Source organism: Arvicola amphibius, chromosome 2, assembly GCF_903992535.2.
Source record: "Arvicola amphibius chromosome 2, mArvAmp1.2, whole genome shotgun sequence".
Classification (NCBI taxonomy): domain Eukaryota; kingdom Metazoa; phylum Chordata; class Mammalia; order Rodentia; family Cricetidae; genus Arvicola; species Arvicola amphibius.
Window position 1 is genome coordinate 157,092,760 of NC_052048.2, and position 22,465 is coordinate 157,115,224.

At 40.6% G+C, this 22,465-nt stretch overlaps 1 protein-coding gene across 2 annotated transcripts in view; it reads left to right on the forward strand.

Moving 5' to 3' along the window:
- The window catches only part of Umad1 (UBAP1-MVB12-associated (UMA) domain containing 1), a 147,611-nt gene extending 125,374 nt beyond the window's left edge, over positions 1-22,237 (forward strand). Inside the window, exon 3 of one of the 2 annotated variants that reach the window (XM_038319664.1) lies at positions 20,340-20,460. In XM_038319664.1, the coding sequence (XP_038175592.1) occupies positions 20,340-20,434 (95 nt within the window). In that variant the 3' untranslated portion in view covers positions 20,435-20,460. Of the gene's footprint in view, positions 1-20,339 lie in introns of both variants that reach the window. The other variant, XM_038319663.1, reaches the window with a different exon arrangement.
- Positions 22,238-22,465: the final 228 nt, after the last annotated feature.

The window sequence follows — 22,465 nt, forward strand, 5'->3', positions numbered from 1 at the left end:
GTGACCAAGCTGCTGAAGACAAGGGAGCTTTCTAAGGTCTCACAATTGGGGATATTTGAACTTGGTATACTTGTATTTCCTTTCTGCAGTTCAGTACAGTGCACTTCAAAGGCATTTGTGGGATGTAAGCATAGAGGGTCACACAGCATAAAATATTCTGCATGTCCCACAGGTAGACTGTAAACTGTGGTCCCAGTGGGTTGTAGGAAGTATATGGTTTGACCCTCTTTGTCCCAACCCATGGCATCTGTCCTTTGAGCAGTGGTGAATGCCTGCTTTGGCGGGCGTTCTGCTTCACCCTGACATTCAGTGTAGTGCACAGGCTCTGTGCTTTGTTGACTCCACCCTTTAGCAGGAAAGACAGACCAAAAACCAAAGAAAACATGGTTGAGTGAACACAGTGACAGTGGCAAGTAGGGCAAAGAAGTAGTAGAGATGGTTGGCTAGAGTGAAGTGGGGACCCCTGCCGAGAGACAGTAGACAGGCAGAACACCGTCTCTAGATGGCCCTTAAGCTGGGGTGTCAAGAGTTAGCAGAGTTTACATCCAGACTGGCAAAGAGTCAGAAGCCTGAAAACATCAATTGTTGATGATATTCTTGAGGGAAAAAGCATTTATATTCATTTTAAGTCCATGCAGCTATCCAGAGAGCAATTTAACAATATTGAGTTAATGTGAAGATACAGATTTTAATGTAAGTCTTAGAGGAGTTGTTCAAAAAGTCTAAAAAACCCATTTGTAAGGTGTTGGAAAAGAATTCTGACTTCAATAGATTCAAAAGGTGGATTTCCCACATTTTAATCATGAAAGTCTTAAATCATTCTTTCTAATATATCCAATAATTGATATCTCCTGGTAATCTGATACATGACATCACCCATTTTTAAAAATACATGAACAAGCTCTTTATCAATCAGAAATTTTATATCATTCTTTTACTTGAACTTAGATTTCCACCCACTTTCCCCCAAAGAATTATACTCCTTATCTTGACCACTGTCCTAGTGTGCTCCGTGATGCTACAATAGAATACCTTGGTGTGGGAAACTTATAAAGAACAGAAAATGACTTCTTACTGTCCTGGGAAGCTGGGAGTCTGATCTCAAGGTGCCAGTACCCAAAGAGGGCATTCTCCTGCGTAACTCTGTCACAAAAGGAGACGGACAAGAAAGGACTCAAGTAAGCCAGCTCTTGTTTGTAGCTGATGAAACTGCCCCCAACATGATGACTTTAAAGGTTGATGGCCCAGTCGTCTCCGTTTAAATGCTGTTGTGATGTTATGATGGGGTTTAGACCTTCCAGGCGTCACTGATGGGTACATGGAGTTTATTCTTTTTAGCAACAAAAATTTGATGTCACATTTGCCATGACAAGTGTTAGAAATTTTCTTTTACTTCACATTTTAATTATTAATATTATATAATTAATCAGAACAATGTGAATACTTTCTAATTCTGGTGATTATTAAACATGAGCTGTATCATTTTTAGAAAACATCTTTTCAGTATGATGAAACAGTGGCTTTTCTTCCCTGAGTTCTGTATCTGAGTGTGGTCAGAGGTAAACGAAGGGGAAGGTGGGGCTTCCACAGTGCCTTACTTCTTATGGGGATAGTATATTAGCAGAATCTACAGCATTCCTTTTAGACTCACCAAAATATCTTAGATTAAATCATTTTGAAAGAATGTGAATTAATGATCAAATATTTTAACAGAAAACATTTCCTTTATTAGTATACTAAACTAAATAGTCATATGATATAATATAGTTATAGATCCCTATTACCTGAACATATAGCTCAAGAAAAGTAAACTCTGCCCAGATAGTGTGCAATCTTTCTGTCGGACTAAATCTGTTCTGAGTGTTTCATGTGAATGAAATCATACAGTTCATGGTGCTCGCCTTTTCCCCTGAGGACAACGTCTTTAAGTTGCCCATACTGCAATAGTACTTCATTGCCTCTTATCATTTTATTGCTCTATAATATTCTCTTGTGTAGATATGGTACTTTTATTTATCCATTCATCACTTTGGGAAGGTTCAGATTATTTCTACTTTGGTCTCTTTGAATAGTACTCCCATGAACAGTTGTGTGACAGTTTATTTTGGTCTCTTAGGAGATTTGGGGTAGCTCTGTGAATAACCACTTGAGAAACGATCAGACTTGTTTCCAAAGTGGCTACACCATTTCTGTTTGTGCAAGCATGTAGGAGACTACTGATTCCTCCACTTCCTGGCCAACACTGTTATTATCTGGCACTGTGGTGCTGCTCTGAGGTGTGAAGCCATATCTTACTGTGGCTTTCATTTGCATTTCCTGATGACTAGTGACCTACATTTGCTTACTTTTGGTTTTTTACATGTGCTTGGGAGAAATGTCTAGCAGAGCCTTGCCTTATCAAATAGGTTTCTTTGTATTGTTAAGTTTTTTTAAGATACAGATATAAATTGAGCAGATACCTCAGTAGTTAAGAGGACTTGCTGCTTTTGTGAAGGACCATGGACCCCAGACACACACGTGGTGCATAGATACACATACATACAAGCACTCCCACACACCAAAACAATAACCTTTAAAAATATATACAGATGTAATTCCTCTAGCAAGCACATGGTTCACAGACATTTTCATCTGCTATGTATGCTGCACTTTCCCCTTTATTGATAGAGCCCTTATTATCACAGTTTACAATTTTAAGGAAATTTCCTTTTCAAAATATTCTTTATTATATATATTTTTGTGGATGGGTGTTTTGCCTGCATGTATGTCTGTGTACCACTTGCACACCTGGTGCTGGCTGTGGAGGCCAGAAGACAGTGTCATCCCTGTAACTGGAGTTACAGACAGTTGTGAGCTGCCATGTGGGTGCTGAGAACTGGATTTGAGTCCTCTGGAAGAGCAACCAGTGTTCTCAACTGCTGAGCCACCTCTCTGGCTACTTTGACAAAATGCCTTAATCAATTTTTTTGTTGGTTTGGGTTGTTATACTGGGGTGTTACAGCTAAGGCTCCATTGTGAAACCATGAAGCTTTACTCGACATTTTCTTCTAATGGTTTATAGTTAGGCTTTTATGGGGCTTTGATTCATTTCGACTGAGTTTTTGTATGTGATGTGATACAAGGCTCCAGTTTTTATTTTTTTATTCCATATGGGAGTAAAACTGTTCCAGTATTAAATGCTGAAAACTCTTCTTCCTCATGGGACAGTACACACTTGTGATAACCACGTGACTGTTGACATGTGGGTTTATGTCCAGACTCTGAATTTTATTCCATTGCTCTGTACCCTTGCCCTTATGTCAAAGGGCACTCTTAGCTTTTACAGTTTTCAAATTAGAAATTTCAACTTTGCTTTTCTTTTCCACAGTTGTTTTGGTGACTCTTGGTCCCTGGCAATTCCATATGCATTTAGAATCTGTCACAAGAAACCCACTGTGATTTTTGGTATGAATAACATAAATTCCAAAGCTCAATTTAAGGAGCTCATCTTTGCAGTTTCACACTTGATCCATGAATGTGGAATGTTTTAACATTTATTCAGGTCCTTAATTTCTTTCAAAGTCCTTTATAATTTTCAGAATGTAAATTTTATGCTTCTATTAAAATTTTCTTAGGTATTTGAAATTGATTTTGATGGCATTATAAATGCGATTTTACCTTTCTCCCATATCTGGGTATTTGTGACAATGTACAGACATACACCATGTGTCACTTAGCAACAGGAGTATGTTCTGCAAGCTGCACCAGTAAATGCTGTGAGACATCAAGGATACTCAACAAGCTTAGCTAATAGAAGCCACCACACACCTGAGCAATGTGTGTAACCTGTTGCTCCCAGCTGCAAACCTACCCATTGTGCTACTGTGCTGAATATCGTTGGAAGTTATAACATAGTGCACTTCAACATGTCTCAACATCAAAAAGACACATCAAAACTATTGTGCCAAAGTTTTAAAACTATGTACCTGTATAGGTTCTCGCCATGAATAGTGATCACGGAACTGGAAGTTTCTCTGTGTGAGTTGTAGAGTAAGTAACTGAAAGGTGTGCCTAACTGTTCCTACTGTAGGCTGTAGGCGTCATGCACTTAGACTGTGATAAATGGATTCAAGTATTTTCATCAATAACAAATTAACCTTAGCCTATTATAACTTTTTTATTTTATAACCCTTTATTTTAGATCTTTTAAAATGACAGCTTAAAATACAAAAACATTACGTAGTTTTTCTAAATCACTGGTCTATTGCTACAAGGAGAAACCAATACAAGAGAAACCACATCTCAAGTAGAATGGAAACACGATGACACCCAAGGTCATATTATGACTTCCACATGTGCTGTGTGGCACACATACTCCCATACTCTCATGAATTCACATACACATGTGTGTGCACACACACAGTGCACATCTACACACAAACACACACCAATAGTGGGTTTATTGTGAACCTGAATTTCCTGAGCTGACCATGCAAGGTAATCTGTAAACAGAGACTGTACTTTTGTTTTCGGCTGCCCAAACATGAATAATCACACAGGAACTATAATAATTACAACGCTGTTTGATCAGTGTCTCAGGCATATTCTTAGCTAGCTCTTACATCTTAATACATTTTTATTAATCTATGTATTACTACAAGACTGTGTCTTACCTTCTGGTATCTTTCTCCTTCGGGAATTACTTGTCATACCTCTGACTCTGCCTTCTTCCTTCTTTCTCTATATATCTCTGTTCAGATTTCCTACCTGGCTTTACTCTGCTAAGCCCTTGGCTAAAATAGCTTTATTTATCAACCAATAAAAGATATATACACACACACACACACACACACAGAAAGACATCCCATGTCAGGAGTCATGTGTCTTTTGTTTTATTAATCTAGTCATTAATTTTCCCTAGCAGAGTTGGCCCAGAGCTCATTGTTAGGAGGCAGTATAAAGATTATGTTAGAAAACTTTAAAAAAAGGAAAGAAAGAAAGAAAGAAAGAAAGAAAGAAAGAAAGAAAGAAAGAAAGAAAGAAAGAAAGAATCTTTTCCGTGTATTGTCGGTCACTCTCTTTTTAAAGAAAGTGAACTTTTTGATTAATGGAATTGACAGAACAACACCAACCGAGAATGGTTTTGCACAAATGACACTTTCTGTGTTTTTCCCTCTTAAGTGATTATTCACTCAGAATTTTAAGGTTGTTTTAACTTGAAATTCATTTTACTTTTGCTCTTTTATGATCCCAACTATTTTTATATCTTTTTTTATATTACAATGCTATTTCTATCTTGAACTTTACACTCTTACCAATGTTTGTTTGGATTTTAGTTCAGAGCAGTTAAATAGGAAGTGAGAAATATATATCATATATATACTCGTGGTCTTCCAAGCGATCAGCTGTGCTCTTCAAGAATGAAAGCACTACTTCCCTTTATGCTAGTCTGAGCTTAAATAGTGATGATGTGCTTCCTCTTTTCCCATCGTCAAGGTCTGTCCAGAAGCTTGCAGCTACATAGAGTCCCGGAAATGTGCTCATTCCCTTTTCTAGCCTCTGATATCATCTCCTAGCATAGAGAGTGCAAGAATCATGTAAAATGAGCCCAGGGTTTGTGCTTGAACCTATTAAAGGGACAGCACCCTTCTCTTCCTAAGAACAGATTGCAATCCAAGTCCTAGCCATCTGGCACCTTCTTGCCCTTGTCCCAAATGCTGTGGGCTAGAAAATGTGGGCCAGGTGCTGGACAATTAGCCGCAAAGGGCTTGTTTTAGGAAGAATCATCTTCCTGAACAAAAGCGGTGTGCTGTCACTTTAAATTCTTAAATTTAACTCAATATATCTGGTGAAGGTAAAGCAGTTATTTTAAAAATACATTATTCAGGGATCACAGCGGTGCTTTCAGGGATTAAAATAGACTAAACAGTATGTAATTTCAGGGTTTCTAATATCTGCATAGAATTAGCATATCCAGCTGGATATAAAATGATACATAATACAACACCCACCCCACCCCACCCCCAAAAAATCCTGGTTTCCTCTAACATTGCATGTGCCTTCTTTGCTTTTGAGAGAACGATAAAGTATTTTATAGTCTCCTGTAGGAGATACCGTGGGCGCTTTAGAAACAAGTGCGCAGGTCAGATGAGGGGCCTCCAGAGAATGGTGGTTAAGCACACTTGACTGTGTAGCTTCTTTGCACTTCAGCATCCCGTCTGCTTCATCAGAGAGTAAAATGGTACCCACCACACAAAGGAAACTTAATGAGATATGTTATCCAAGATGACTGGCAAGTAAGTGCCATTCAGTGTGAGCTAATGCCTGTGATCCTGGAACTAAGCCCGCCTTACAACTTACCCAGAGTAAAGTTAGAAGGCCAGATTCAGTAACAGCTAATATAATTTACTTCTTAATAGTGTGTCAGAGCTCTTTTTCTAAATTGCTGAATTTCCAACTTCATGGGGAAACTGTAAATTATTCAGTGTCTTCAGAGAATTCCCATCACCGACTCACCTGCAAAGAGCAGGGGAAGGAAAACAGAATTCCTTACTTGACTCTAAATGTGGTTTCTGTACATTTAAGACCACTTTTAGAGAGTATAAGTTTATACTTTTAGGTCAAGTTAGAAGTTGAAACTGTAGCAATTACTTTTAGAAAGCATAAGGAAAATCTGTTCTTGGAAGGTTCTGAAGATGGCTGCCTACAAGCTGATGAAGTACCAAGCCTTTGAGAGCCATCAGCGGTTTTCAAACACCACACCTGGGACTAGAGCCTGTGCCATGCTGCTTCTTGCTGCCACCCAGCTCCCGGCCTTTCTGTTCCCTGGTCCAGCCTTGTGGAAACAAAGCTGACCCATGATGGAAAACAGACTGTATTCCTATCACATTTCCTCTTCTAGCTCTGTCAGCCTGCCCTAGCGGATGGTGCCATTATGCTCACACTTTCCCTTCTCAGCCTCCCGTAAGTATGTCCTCCCTCCCGCCCGCCCTTCCTCCTTTCCCCCTCCTCCTTCCTTTCTACAGCCCCTCCCTTTCTCTTCCTTCCTTCCTTCCCTCCCTCCTTCCTTCCCTTCTCCCTCCCCCTCTCTCCTACCTTTCCTCTCTACCTTTCTCCCTCCCTCTCTCCCTCCCTTTCTTTTTTTAAAGCTTTTACTTTTTATTACCTTTAGATATGTGTTGTGTATTTAGATATGTGTATATGAGTCCAGGCACCCACTGAGACCAGTGATATAGGGTCCCCCCAACAGGCCGTTGTGAGCCACCCAGCATGTGGTGTTAGGAACTGGATTTGGATCCTCTGGAAAAACAATATGGGCACTTCCATGTATATTCATCTTTCTTTTTGTTTCTCTAGATTCTACTTTATCCTCTTCCCACTGGGTAAAAAACAAAATCTTAATACAACTCTCTAGATTCCGTGGAACATTTCTGATGGAGATCCCAGCTCCCAGCATACTGGGTCAGTAATGCAGAAAGAACTCCTGAAATCCTTTCAGATTTGGCACCGAATTTCAACTCCTTCAAACTGAATTTGTTATTTTCAAATAATGACATTCATGATCATTCTAATATATTTACTATGTTTGTTCTTATTATCATCATATACTGTAATTACATTTTCTATATCTATTTATTACAAATATATATAATCTTATCTCTATTGTGTACTTCTTACTCTGAGAAAATACATTTTAAATTCTTTAAATCCTATAGAGGTGTTTTTTAAGCCACAACTTCTGAAAAGATGACAAATGCCTACCATTTTTTTTTCTATAGTTAAGCGTTTGTTTCTTACGTATTTAAGAACTCTATAAAGCTAGGCATTCTTCCATTATAGAAATTCTTTCCATAACTTTGGAGCTCTGTTCTCTAGACGCATACTCCTCAGCCATTGTGTCTACAGTTCCCAGTTGCATTGATTAAACGTTGTTTCCTTGGGGATCCTATCAGGAAGAGTTCAGATTCTAATGCCCTTAAGATTGTGGCTTTGCTGCTGGTTCATCTGGTTCAACTAGCTCATGTTTCAGAGAACTGAGTGGAAACCAAGAACGTTGGGAGGGAGCATTGCTGAAGCCCTGTGGCTTTGCAGCAGCCTCTCTAGGTAGCGCTTCCACTAGAAATCCACAAATAATGGTATAGCTCCCAGGAATTCCATTCCCTCTCCCTGAAACAGTGGCAGTCTGTGGAAAGAAAACCATGAGTAATTTATATTTTTCTTTGAGAAGTTCAAAGTCACGTACAAAAAAGATTATTATTCTGGTAAAGCATTGTGATTTTTGAAGGATACAAAACTGTGACCTTTAAACTTTTTCTTATATTGTGGGACCTATTTGGACGATTTTCATTTCATTGTTAGCATCATTGACACCATTGTTTTTTTAATATTTATTTATTTATTATGTATACAATATTCTGTATGTGTGTATGTCTGCAGACCAGAGAGGACACCAGACCTCATTACAGATGGTTGTGAGCCACCATGTGGTTGCCGGGAATTGAACTCAGGACCTTTGAAAGAGCAGGCAATGCTCTTAACCACTGAGCCATCTCTCCAGCCTGACACCATTGATTTTATTGGGTGGATTTTCCTCAGGAGCAGATAGTCACATCTTGTACCTTTTAACAATACACAGAAGAACCCAGCACAAAGTGCCATTGTGACCAGAAAGGGTAGGGATTGTGAACTACCTCATACAAGATTGAAATGGTTTCAGTTATGCTTAGATTTTAATTCTCAATATTAAGTTTCAGAAATTTTAGTTATGATTTTTAAGTCAAGCAAAGTATGTTTTAGAAAAGTATACAATAACTTTAATGTAAGCAGGGACATGCCTGCATCTGAAGTTCTTGTTCCCTGACCGGCCATTCCTACACACTCGGGCTTCCTTCACCATCGGCTCCAGATATCCCTGCTGGAATTATTTCCCAGAATTCCTCCTAGTTGATTATACTCTTAACTAAAAATATTGTCCTATAAAATCCAAAAGATTGTAAACATCCAAACTTCCGCCAAGAGCTGGATGATAAACAGAGTGTGCCATGTGCATCTTATGGACCATTATCAACCTTGAAAAGGTGCTCATACAATTTACAACATGTGTGAATGGTTCTTGAAATACTTTACTGAACATAATAAGCCACTCACGACAGGACAATTACCTTGTAATGCCGTTTAGACTCCTGGGATAAGCAAATTCATAGAGTTCTGTGGGCTCAGAGAAGGAGAGTGGTGAGTGGTTTGTTTCAGGGGTGCAGTTTCGTGTGGGATAATGAAGCTCTGGCAGTGGGAAGTGTGGAGACTGATGTTGATGGACTGTGTCTCTCAGTCATACAATCAAAGGTAGGGAGATGTTACAGTGAGAACGCAGTGTTCTCTATGGCGTGAAACAGTAGCACACTCCTTTGGGTTCCGACTTTACACTAAAGGAGCTACTCGGCCTCCTTCCATTCTGAATGGCGCCTTCATTCCCATGCAGGGGTGGAGAAAACACAGCTGTATTTACTTTTCCAACCCCATCTTCTATTTTGAAATATAACCTGTTTGAAAATGAGAACCAAGGTCAAACAACACAGCTCTCTGCTCACCTCTTCAGTCTGCCGAACACTGTTTTTCTAGTGGAGTTCCGGGCGAGGTGCAAGTAACACTCACTCGTGCGCTCAGTGGTGGGATTTATTAGCCGGCCTCAAAATGTCTGGGTGCAGTGTGCAATGACATACTTGCTTTCACATTCGTGCATATGTGAAAATGCAGTGTGGGCCAGCAGGATGGCTCGTGGGGTGGCAGGAGCTAGGGAGAAGGCACTTGCTGTCAACATGAAGGCGTGAGTTTGGTCTCTGGAGCCCACATGGTAGAAGGATTCCCCTCTGTATGCTGTGAATATCATTGGCTAATAAAAAAGATTGCTTTGGGCCTATAGCAGAGCTATAAGCTAGGAGGGGAAAACTAAACGGAATGCTGGCAGAAAGGAGGCACAGTCAGAGAAAAGCCATGTAGCCCTGCTGGAGACAGAAACCGAAACCTTAGCCGGTAAGCCTCAGCCATGTGGCCATACACAGATTAATAGAAATGTATTAAATTAAGATGTAAGAGTTAGCCCATAAGAGCCGGGCGGTGATGGTGCGTGCCTTTAATTCCAGCACTTGGGAGGCAGAGGCAGTTGGATCTTTGTGAGTTCAAGGCCAACCTGGTCTACAAGAGCTAGTTCCAGGACAGGCTTTAAAGCTACAGAGAAACCCTGTCTCAAAAAACAAGACAACAACAACAAAAAAAGTTAGCCAATCAGAAACTAGAGTTAATGGGCCAAGCAGTGATTTAATTAATACAGTTTCTGTGTGATTATTTCGGGGCTGAGCAGCCGGGAACCAACAAGCGGCTTCCTTACAACAAGAACTGACTCCCACAAGTTGTCCTCTGACCTCCACAGACACCATGGCATATGTGTGTATTCGTGCATTCATCTCATCACACCAATACAAACACACACAGTAGATAGATGATGATGATGATGATGATGATGATGATGATGATGATGATGATGATGATGATGAAGATGATGAAGATAGATAGATAGATAGATAGATAGATAGATAGATAGATAGATAAATGTAAAACTTTTTTTTAAAAGAAAACACACAGTTTAAATACACTGGCTATGTTTCCAAGTGTGTGGACTGGACATGTCCACACATCAAATCCAAATCACAAAGAAAATAGAACCTTTTCATTTCAGTTAATTACCCTATTTACCTTACTTTCTGAGATTATTTCTGCGGGTTTACTTATTTCCCCAATTTTATATTTTTCTTCAGGGTGAACATGACATCCTCCTGATAATTGCATCTGGATTCTGACTAAAAATATGACAATTCTCAGTTCGTATTTAAAATGATACTTTTATGTTTTTCATAATAATGAAAACAGTGGCAGCAGAAACTGCTAGACTAACTGGAAACGGTAGAGCAGATTAACTTTGTTCTCAGATAGTAGACATGGCTGGAACTAATTACATTAACTATTATGTAATCACAACATTGAAGTATTCTGAAAAATATTTATTCTACCTGGCTTACGAATTTTAGATGTTCATCCTATCAACATACAGATGAAAAGAACTACAGTAATTATTGTTTAGTTACATTTACTTTTTTATATTTCTGATGTATTTGTTACTTCTATTCAACCAGGTATATAAATTGTGTCTGTTCTATATATAAGTCCAAACTAGTACAACATAACTGTTTTCTTCTGAGCTTTAAAGATAGAAAGTATCTGGGTTTTTTTCTAGTTTATTGTCTGTTCAAACAGTTGAAGTATTTTATTACTTTACCGAGTGAAAACCATTCGTTGAGTGAGATTTATATTCAGTATGCATAAATGTGCAAGATCGTCTTTCATTATTATCCTTTGAAATTATCTGGAAAAAATTGTGATCCTGTTGCATCACGGGCTGAAGAAGCTGAAGAGATATTCAAAATAAATAAGGCTGTATAATTGGGAAGTGGAGTAGGATCTGGTGTGACTAACGGGATATCAGATTCTTCAGACCTGGTGCACGTAATAAGCTTGGAAAATTTCTGCATAAAAAGCTGAGCTGTTCTGTGGCCTTCACTATGATCAGATCTGTGGTTTTCTAAGCATGGCCACATGTTGTAGTCAGCTTGGTAGATTTAAGGCAATATGAAATGCTTAGCTGAACTGTTAACTTAAACTCTTATTTCTGTAATTGCACAGTCTGTATTTTTGGACCTTCACCCTCCACCCAGTTAGCACTTGTGCATAGAGAACTGGCTAAATATAAGTCCTTATAATAGAGTACAACACACACATACCCAACAGGTAACCTCTGGTTAGTTACCCATTGTCTTTTATTGGAAGGCTTTGATTAGGTTAACATAGTCACACTCTTTAAAAAAAAAATCCATAACTTCTATGTAAACACCACCAATAAAACATTTGTATGAAATTATACAGTAGTTTTGGAAATTTTAGGAAAACAGTAAGTTTAGGAGGGCGATAAGCTCTCTGTTGAGTTTAGGGTGGCATGGGAGATTCCAACAGGAGTCAGTCTGCACAAAAATGGTGTGCAAATGTGTGGGCTAAGATCTTAGCAGGGATATGATGGATCTGATATGGTACCCATGTCCAGGAGATCTGATGGAAGGCTAGTACTGATGTCCAGGAGAACTGACGGAAGGCTAGTATCCATGTCCTGAAGTCTGTGCCTCTGTCAGGCTTTTGAGAACAGATGAATAGGACAGTTGGTGTCAAAGCGAGCTCTTCCGAGAAGTGTGCTGAGATTCGGAATGAAAGAGCAGACAACTTGAACCTGCAACTCTTGAGAACACTGGCTTTTCAGAAATAGGAAAGGAACTGGACACAGAAAGGTGGTGAAGCTGAGAATCAACACTCAGAAAGGGAGCCAGTAGCCCTGAGTAAACAGGTCATAAGCGATTAGCACTTACAGAAACTTGAATCAGAGCTAGAGAAACACACACAGAAGGCAGGGAATTCGGTGAGTTAGGGGTGAATGGCTGACAGCCAGCATCAGCAACTCTATTCTTTGTACAGAACAAAGTAGGCGACACTCTAATTGAGTGATAGGCGTGAGGATCATTTCGTTAATGCCTCCTAATGGGCAGAGCTGTGTCTTGGTAGAGCTGGGACAGGGTGGGCCTGCAGTCAGTGAACAGTTAGTTAGCTTTGGATCCAAATGCAAACCCAGATAGGCTGCTGGACACAGCAGAGGGAGGTAATCCTCACTGATAGTTCCCGTTTCTTCACAGTAGCTGCTCCAGCTGCCCAGGAGCAAGAAGGTGATGTAGGGCCAGGAAAGAGGAGAAAGGTGACATCCGTGCTGTAAAGTATGACAGGGAGGCCCTCTGGAGACATGTGAGATGTCTTCAGGCTAGATATCCTAAATTTTTATAAAGTAACTTTAAATGTGCTTTTAAGAAGAGAAAGAACACAGTTGGGCCAGCCTTTTGTGCTAAGAGGCAGCATTGAAGCAGGACTCCACTCTGGATGCCCTGCCCTTGCCTCACTCCTTTCCTCTGCCCATTGCACCCCAATCAAGTTAGCTGGCATAGATGTCCTCAGCTTCAGACAGGCCCCTTTTCCAAGAATGCATGGCACAGATTACAGAAGTGAGAAGCAGCTGTGTGCTTCCTGCCCCATTGCAGCACACTCAGCTGGAGTTCTAAGAAGAGGATGGCATTCTTCTTCCCCTTTTTCTTCCTCTTCTTTTTCTGTTTCAAGGAAGATGGGACACGCAGGAAGCACAAACAGGTGGAGGTAGTGAAGGAAAAAGAAAGAAAAAAAACCAAATACTGAAAAAAAACTCATGAGCCGGAATATAAACTGAAATGACACCAGAGACCGAGAAAAGGAGAGGGACCAGAGAACGGCACCTCTCCAAACTCCCCTCTGCGAATGAAGAGCCCAGTCTTCCATTTGCTTCTGAAACCGACACCTTAGACTAGGATCTCCAGCCCAGGGAGTTAGTGCTCAGGCCACACAGGAAAAATGGCTTTTGTGGATCATTCTCTCCCACCTGATTTATTTGTATCTGTGGCAAAATGTTCTAGACTTTTGCTTATGTCTTTCACCTAACTCCTCAGCTAAAACCAGGTCTAGGCTGAAGGCGAAGCTCTGGCAGAGCACACTCTTCTCCGGGAGGAGACTCCGGATTCCACATCCACAGCACAGCAATGAGGAAGAGTCAGCTCCATACCAAAGCACCTGAAAAGTGGCAGCGGGGGAGGGGTGGGACAGGGTAGTTAAATGTAAAATGTTTACTGAATACTTACTTATTAGTTCAGATACTGTTCTCCTAGTTACAAATTGTGAGAAAATAGAAAAGCCCTCTACTTTTACAATGTAATTTCTTCCAGATGAAAGGAGCTATTGCTTGGGGCTTCCGTAGTTGCTATCGACAAAGATCAGTCCTCTGGAGCTCTTTGCAGCTATGCAGACCTGTATTAGCAACTAACTTAAAAAAAAAAAAAAAAAGGCGGCAGCACAGCTTGAACACACGTCCCTTATCTGTGCTCTAGCTCGCGTCACCTTCTGACCTCTGTCCCCTGTGCTTCTAACGCAGATTTGTCCCTGTACCTCACCCCACCAGCTAGCAGCTGATGTCATGAAAGCAGATACCAGCTGAAGCCAGAATAGAATGGATGGCTATCTAGGGAGATAAAATGACACTGTAACTCGTTCAAGCTATTGTTCAAAGAAGCATGCCTTTTATTTATAGACATTACAGTTTAAAGGCATGGAAGGCCAGACTTGACAGTGCCTTTTCTCTATGTGACTTGCTTCCTAGAAGCCTTTCCATGCCTCCTAGGGCTACCCGCTTTGCTTTGTACCTGAATTCATATTCTTTCCTTGAGTTCTGTTGCTATTTTGATTGAGGTTGATTTTTCTATTTCAATGCAATAGAAATATTTTGCTCTTCCAGGACCCTCTTTGATCTCTGTCTAAAGCATGGATTGCAGAAAAGGACAGACAGCTTTCCAAAGTGCTAAAGGGAGTAGGTTTGGAGTAATCAAAATTGACAGCTTGCTTGGGGAAGAGTAAACAGATGAGTGACAGTGTGTTTGCCAGGCTGGAGCCTCCATTGGATTCCATGGTGGTGACTGGACTCTTGTGCTGGGGACAATGTAGTTGTTCAAACCTGAAGCTCTTTGCTTCAGAGCACCTAGGAGAGAGGCTCCCAGAACACCACAGCTGCCTGTGCTCTGCGTCTCTCTAAGCCTTTACCGAAGTGTCAGCTGTCTTAGAGGGTGTGTTTTCTTACTCTCTTAGAAGAGTCTTCAAACGGAACTTCATGAATTTTTATGGCCCTTTTGCAGTAGAAAAGGAGGAATAGTGCCTATAAACCTTTTTATCAGAAGGAACTTAAAGTAAAATTGGCCAGCCAGTTCGTAACAGGTTACCTGATGGCCAAGAAATTGTTTTTGCACAAATAAAACAGTTTGTTGTAAACGTGGTTATTGGTAATATAGATAAGGACATTGATTTTCTCTGTGAGATTAAAAACAAAGCCTGGCATCGTATACTGATCTTTAACAATATGAGGGAAAATACTGCTTTGGAAAAATATCAAAGCTGGATGAAGGAACCTTGAGCCTGGAGCCATCTCTAAGCAAGGCTAATCACAAAGCAGCGACTCTCTGTATGAGTGTCATGTTTGAAATCGTTTTCTGCAATTTGGCTATTAACCAAAAGGCTAATTGATTCTTTTCTTCTGCCCCATTGTAGTTAACACACTAATTCTTCCCAGTAAAGATCCATTTCATTATGCAAATGTAAAAAATAAAATCACAAGGCTTGTGTCTGAGTGGGGTTGCTTTCTGCCGAGAACTGGTGCACCTGTTCCAGCCCTCAGCCCCACCTCCACCTCCACACGCTGCCAAACTGGAGGCTTAGTAATCTGGGTTAGCTGGTATGGGGCCCTTGAATTTTGACTCACATTTTCTTTGCAACTTATTCTTGTTTTGCCTTATAATTTCTCCCCTTCCAGCTCTCAGCATGCCAGTAGCAGCTGCATCATGGCACTCACCCTGCTGCCAAGAGGGCAGGCAGCCTCCTTGGAGACTGTAGTGTTGCTCTAAGCCAACTGTTAAGAGATGGAAGCTGGAGCCATCCATCCAGCACAGCTGAAATTTAGATCATATAGGAGGCGTTTTTAACTAAATCAAACTTTCAGAACTTTGATTTTGACAGAAGGAATACTATGGGACAGCGTTCCCACATGCCTTTCTGTCTGCCTCAGCCTTCTCGGCTCGGACTCTTTCCCTGTCCGTGGCTTTTCCCATGGCTTATGCAGACTGCTGGTAGACTTGTTCCCATGGGGTAAATTTACCCTAAATTACAGTGACTTTTGCATCTCTTTTCAGTCTGTCTGCAGAATGTTTTCTCCATCCTTCCTAACAGTAAAAGACATTAGAATCTTTTCTTCTGAGTGAAGCCAAGGTGTGCTATTTAGTGATTATTCTCTTTTCTGCTATTATCTCATAAACTGTCACTGCTCGGTTGATCTGGTGTCTTTGTGGAGCACATCAGAAATGTATAGGTTCATAGAACAGACTATTAAGAGACCATGGGCTTGATTCTCCATTTACCCAACGACAGTGTGTACTGAGGCATCCTCCTTAAACATCCTGTCTTATTGTTCTACCTTTCACAGCGCATCCCCTGCAGGGCCATTACAAGACGTCAGTGAGTGCCGCCTTTAGAGTGGCTCTGGTGGAGCCTGGTCCAAGTGTGTGTGCGGTACATGAGAGTTGCTGTCTTTGTCATCACTGCCATTATCCATTATTTTGTCTCTTATCACTCATTGTATAGACGGAAAGGCTGAGACCCACATGGCTGCTTTGTCAGGACAACTTGAGCAAGATGTCACATATACCAAGTTCTTTAAAAGTACCAGATGCGGTTTGGTATGCTCTTGTTCTCTGGGAAATTGCATTTTCCAGATAAGAATGATTTTTACAGGAATTAAAAGAGGATTGGTAAAGCACAGATGGGAATAAATGCTGATGCTGAAGAGTTAGACCTGAGTTGTGTGTTTGGAAAGGAGAATGTTACGGGGGCACACCATCTCCTTAGTGGAGAGGTGCGAGTTCAAGAATGCTCTTGAGAAGGGACAATTTAATTAACAAAACAATAGTGTTCTATGCACAGATGTGGTAACAAAGGCCTTTAATCCCAGCACTTCTGAGGCAGAGGCAGGTCATCTCTCTGAGTTTGAGGACAGCATGGTCTATATAGAGAGAAACAGAAGGGAAGGAAGGAGGGAAGGGGGAAGGAGGTTGGAATATAAAATGAGCTAATCTAGGAATGATTTGCTACTGAGATTGAGAAACAAGGAAGAAGTAAGACAGAAAAGGAAAGTGCCTGGTTTTGGCCTGACAACCCCGCTAAAGAATGGAGAAGTTAGATAGCCCAAGACCATTGGCTTATTGTTCTGGGCTTTCTGCCCCAATAGTCTTTTCTAGAACTTGTGCTCATGACTACTCTACCATCTTTATTTCAGGTAACCTAAGCGCTGGCACATATGTAATTTTGACAGTTTTATGGTGCACACAAATGTTACTTCCATTTCAGTTTTGCCACACAAGTGCACATAGCGAAGCCCCTTACTTATCTGGAATGTCTGTCATTCTTCACTGCTCTGTATGTATTTGGCTGACCCTAGGATACTTAGCATTGAGAAGACCAGTTAGAACTGAGTCAGGACCTGTGCCCCATATACCTATATCTTTGTAATAAGCTTTCTTGTAACAGGATAGTATGTTGGTTTTCATTGAAGACCTAAAAAGGTTCTTTGGTATTGTGTACCATTTTATAATATTGTTATATGGATTAAATAAGCTTATGTTTATGGGTAAGCAGAACAGAACTGTTCTGAAATTATTATATGATATTATTATATGTAATAATTCTCATGAAATTATAAGACCATTATTAATAGGCATAGTTTGGAAGCTTTCTTGATTCCAAGTCATTCCCTAGGCTGGTGTTTCTTAAGGGTCTTTGTCTAGTCTGTTGTGGACATCTTAGGAAGAGAACACTTCCTTTTATGTTGACCTTCCATGAACTGTTTTCTTTAACAGCCTTTTTCTTCTCATTATAAGCTATTTCTCTAAACTTATAATGAAAACAAACATAAGAAGAAGCTTCTCATGTTTTTTCCAGAAAACATACATGTTGTGATGGGAGCAGCGGGCTGCGTCCTGCCACCTGGCTCCCGCATGGCTAGCTTTACACCCGAAATAACAACACACAAATTGTATTCATTTAAACACTGCCTGGCCCATTAGTTCTAGCCTCTTATTGGCTAACTCTCACATCTTGATTAACGCATTTCTATTAATGTGTGTAGTACCATGAGGTAGTAGCTTACCAGGAAGATTCTAGCCACCGTCTGTCTTGGATAGGAGAAGCATGGCAACTGACTCACTTCCCTTTTTCCCATTCCTGTTCTGTTTACTCTGCCTACCTAATTTTCTGTCCTATCAAAGGGCCAAGGCAGTTTCTTTATTAGCCAATGAAAGTAACAGATAGACAGATGACCCTCCTCCATCACATACACCTTTCCAAAAGCCAACTCATCTCTGCCTATTTGCAGTATAGCACCTAGGAAAAATGCCATTTTCCCTGCTTTGTTCAGCATGTCCTGAGCTGCAGACTGAGATCATTATCTTCCTACTGAAAGCTCTACTTGATATCTCTCAGGTGTCTCCAGCCTCCAGCACCAACTTCCAATGTTGCTGCCCACACCTGCTCTTAGCTCCCTTCTCTGTTCCAGTAACTGGTTGACTCCATCCTTCTCATTGTCAGGCCAAGAACTTGGGATTTATTCTTGACTACACTCTTGCCCCTACCCCACCTCCATTTCATCAACAAATCCTGTTGAATTTATACACAAACTCTATCAAGTATTCAATCATTGCATCTCTCCTCTGCTATTATAACTTTAGTCAACATGACAACCTCTCTGTTCCCAGCTATCTTCTTGCTTCCTTTACTGGCTGCCCTTCCCCTCCCCAATGTCCACTGTCAAATAACAACCAGAAGACTTGTAAGATAGTCTACACTATACACCCTCTGCACCCATACATTCCTCAAAATGTTTTATCTAATATGTAACAGTATAGATACATAATATACACATAATATTGATTGAAAGAGGTCAAAAGCAGAAGACCCTGCTTCTGATGGTTAGGGTGGGTCACAAAGCGTATGACAAGACGGTAAGGGCCAGAGGCAAACGCAGAAGTGGGAGAGGAGGAGTACACAATAGAGAAGAGAGGGTAGTAAGCTTGAGGAAGAGGTGAGGAAAGGCCTCTTTTGGAAGGTGGCAGATGGGCCAAGACCTAGAGGGAAGACAGGCAAGCTCAATGCAGATCTGAGAGGACAGTCTCCTGGACAGGGGAACAGAAGCAGTGAGCTCAGTAGAAACAGCCTGGGAGTGAGGAAGAGCCAAGCTATAGTAGTGCTGGAGGTGAGTTGGCCAGGGCAGGCTAGCAGGTGATAATGGGCCAGGACTTGTGGGGTCTGGTAGGTCTGTGCCTAATGAGAATTATTCTGCATGAGGATGTAGGGTAAGAAAGAGATTTTTGTTCTCAGATTATTTGTATTACATTTTAGCTGCTTGTAGTAGCAGGTCATTCAGTTTCATTGCTATATACAGACACTATTTCCTGTCCACTCAACTGTTAATGGGTATTTGTAGTTATGGGGTTTGCCTGTATGATGGATGTCTGAGTATCCTAATTATGCATGCCTTTTTATAAACTAGTGTGTACAAGATAGGTCAATTTAAAAGAAATCTAGCAAGGTACTCGATACTTATTAGAAAGTTTGTGAAATAACACTTGGTTCCAATGATAAACATGGTGCCCACTAAAGGTCAGCCTCAAGGCTGTGCCACAGCAGAGCAGGACACTGTGCCGGGCATGCGCTGCAGAGACGTAGACCACTTGGCTTGAGGATGCTAGCATCTGTTGTAAGGTAGAGTGCACACAGTAAGCCACTAGAAAGAACTCAGGCTGTAACACCTCAGAGTGTCTTTGCAGTTTTCCTCATGGGTGTTCCAAAGTGGACAGCTCTGATGAAACATCCTCCAGGGCAGACAGCACGGAGCCAAGCCTACTTCTGGGGCAGAGACAGGCCTGGAGACCCTCAGGGGTGGGAAATCACACGAAGGAGTTCTTGTTTAAGGGAGCTATGGGTTGATGGAGTAGAGTTATCTGTCTATGTTACTTTCATTGGTTAATTAATAAAGAAACTGCCTTGGCCCTTTAAGAGACAGAAAATTAGGTAGGCGGAGTAGACAGAACAGAATTGTGGGAAAGAGAGGAGAGACGCTTCAGGCAGTCGCCATAGTGAGTGAGTCGCCATGCTTCTCCTCTCCGAGATGGACACAGATTAAGATCTCTCCTGGTAAGCCACACTTCGTGGTGCTACACAGATTACTAAATATTGGTTAAAGCAAGATATGAGAATCAACCAATAAGAAGCTACAGATAACAGGCCAGGGGCCAGGCAGTATTTAAATGAATACAATTTCCGTGTAATTATTTTGGGTAAAGCTAGCCGGGTGACGGGACACAGCCCGCAGCTCCATCTACAATGGGTGGCCATTCTGAGTAAGAACAGACTGTAGAACTTTTAAATCTTGTAGAGATTTGGATGGATTTCTCTCTCAAATGGGTAAATGCTTGTGTTCAAATCTGGCAGTATTTATGTATTACACATTGCCTGGGCTTTTTGATGTACTGATACCACATTTACCATTACCAAACCTCACAGTTCATATGTTCTAAATGTTTTAAATGTATATGTATTTTTAGACTGGCAAAGCAGATACATCCAGTGTGACTGTAGCAGGCCCCAAGACAGAAAATCCGGCAGGCCAGACTCTGGAGAGCACCTCCCAAACAGCTGAGCTCCTCAGTGACGTGCCCTTCACCTTGGCCCCACATGTGCTGGCAGTGCAGGGCACCATCGGCGACCTTCCTGACCACTTGCTCTCATATGATGTTGGCGACAACTTGTCCCGATTCTGGTATGATTTCACTCTTGAGAATTCAGTGCTCTGTGACTCATAGTGTTCGTGTCCATGCACACCTTAACAGCTTTAACGAAAACTAGTTTGCCCATTTTATTGAACCTGTTCGACGTTTCTTGTCATTTCAACCTTAATGCCTTGAGGCAAGCAGAGATCATAAAATAAGTAAAACAACATCATATTCATAGTTTTATTCTTCAGAATGAAGCAAATTTATATAAAAATTGTAATCAACAATTTAATAAAGGGAACTCACTTTGGAAAAAAGTAAGAAGTTAGACCACCCGTGTCTCCCCATCTGGTAGAGGGAAAAGTGACGCTGTTGAGATTATGGGAGGTGCAAGGTGTTTTTGCTCTCTCTGAAGACAACACAGGAAGAGAAAGAAGGCTATCCCCTGGTTACCAAGACCCAGCAATCTGGGCCGAGAGTGAGTGCCTCCAGGGTTCAGCAGAGGTTGTCCTGTTACTCCCTTAACGTCTCCCACCATGTTTGGGAATGAGGTCAAAGACAGCTTCCAGTTAACGTAACTTTTTTAGTGTCAATATAGACAAACCCATATGGAAACCTGAAACTTCTCGTAAACATCAGCGACTCTTTGCTGATTCAGGAACGCCGTGAAGGGGAGGACACTGTGGTGGGCTTAGACCCCTGTGGCCCTCTCCACCCTCCTAAAGGATGCTGCTGCGTTCCCTCCTGGTTCCCCCCTCATCCCCTCTCGGTATTCTTGGACCAGTTTTCAAAAAGCTTTCCCCATGTCTGCCTCAGTTGGTTTGACTTCCTTACCACATATGTTCCCAGTTTATGAGATCTGCATTTCCTTTCTGCCTCCTAATGCAAACATCTCATGATGATCCATAACATTGCTGATGACTTGTTTAGAGATTTGTTGGCCTTGGTACAGGCAGTATTTAACTGCTAAACACACTCAATTTAAATACATTCCAGTTAGAGTGTAGGCAGACACCCAAATATGACTTATTTCTTGAATATCCATTATTTATTTTAAATAAAACTAGGCAGGACTGCCATTGGTCAATGAACTACAACAAAATTTGGTAAATAGTAATAGGAGAATTTCTATGCCATGAAAGAGTTGTCATTTTCCTTGATTAGTTATAATTTATTAATTCTTTGCCAAAGTGTTAAGTATATTTTTTCTTATAAAGAGAATATCAGAAAAACTAAACACTGTGCAGAAAAGTACAAGAATTATTTTAATTTTAATGTACTGTGCATGTTCATTTAATAAATGTGGTGTTGTCTTGATAAAAAAGTACTGTGTTATTTAAAGTTAAAGGAACATTTGTACTGATAAAAATGTACTTTATTTTCACTCAAAATTACCATGTGAGGTTAATGATTAAATTAAGTCTTTATATAGTTTTCATAAACCATCTACATAGGAAATATACCTTATTATTGACACAAATGTGAACCTTTTGTAGCACTTTTGGTAAAGGTACATCTTTTCAACTATCAATGTTAATGTGTTTTCAAAACTGAAGGTAAAGAGGTAGTTCTTTTGTTGAAAATATGTGAAAATTTATGTAATTATGTATTTCATTTCTATTTATGTCCTCTTTGTTATAAATGTGCTTATAAGTACTATTTGTCTAAAATTGTTGTATTTTAAAAATGTGAACTAAAATAAATGTTTGATTGTTTTCAGACCCACAAAATGGCATTCATTGCATTTTTAATGTCTAAATGGAAGCTGTATATCGTGTAGAAGGCAAAGGTTGAATATATTGTTTGTGTAGAGAATACGGCATCATCTCTTCTGTGTAAGTTGTAGGAACACTGACGATGGTAAGCAAGCCCTAGCTAGTAAACTGAACTGAAAGGATCTGAAAGAAATGGATAACCATCTATACAAATCTCCATCATCAGAAAATTTAGTAAAGACC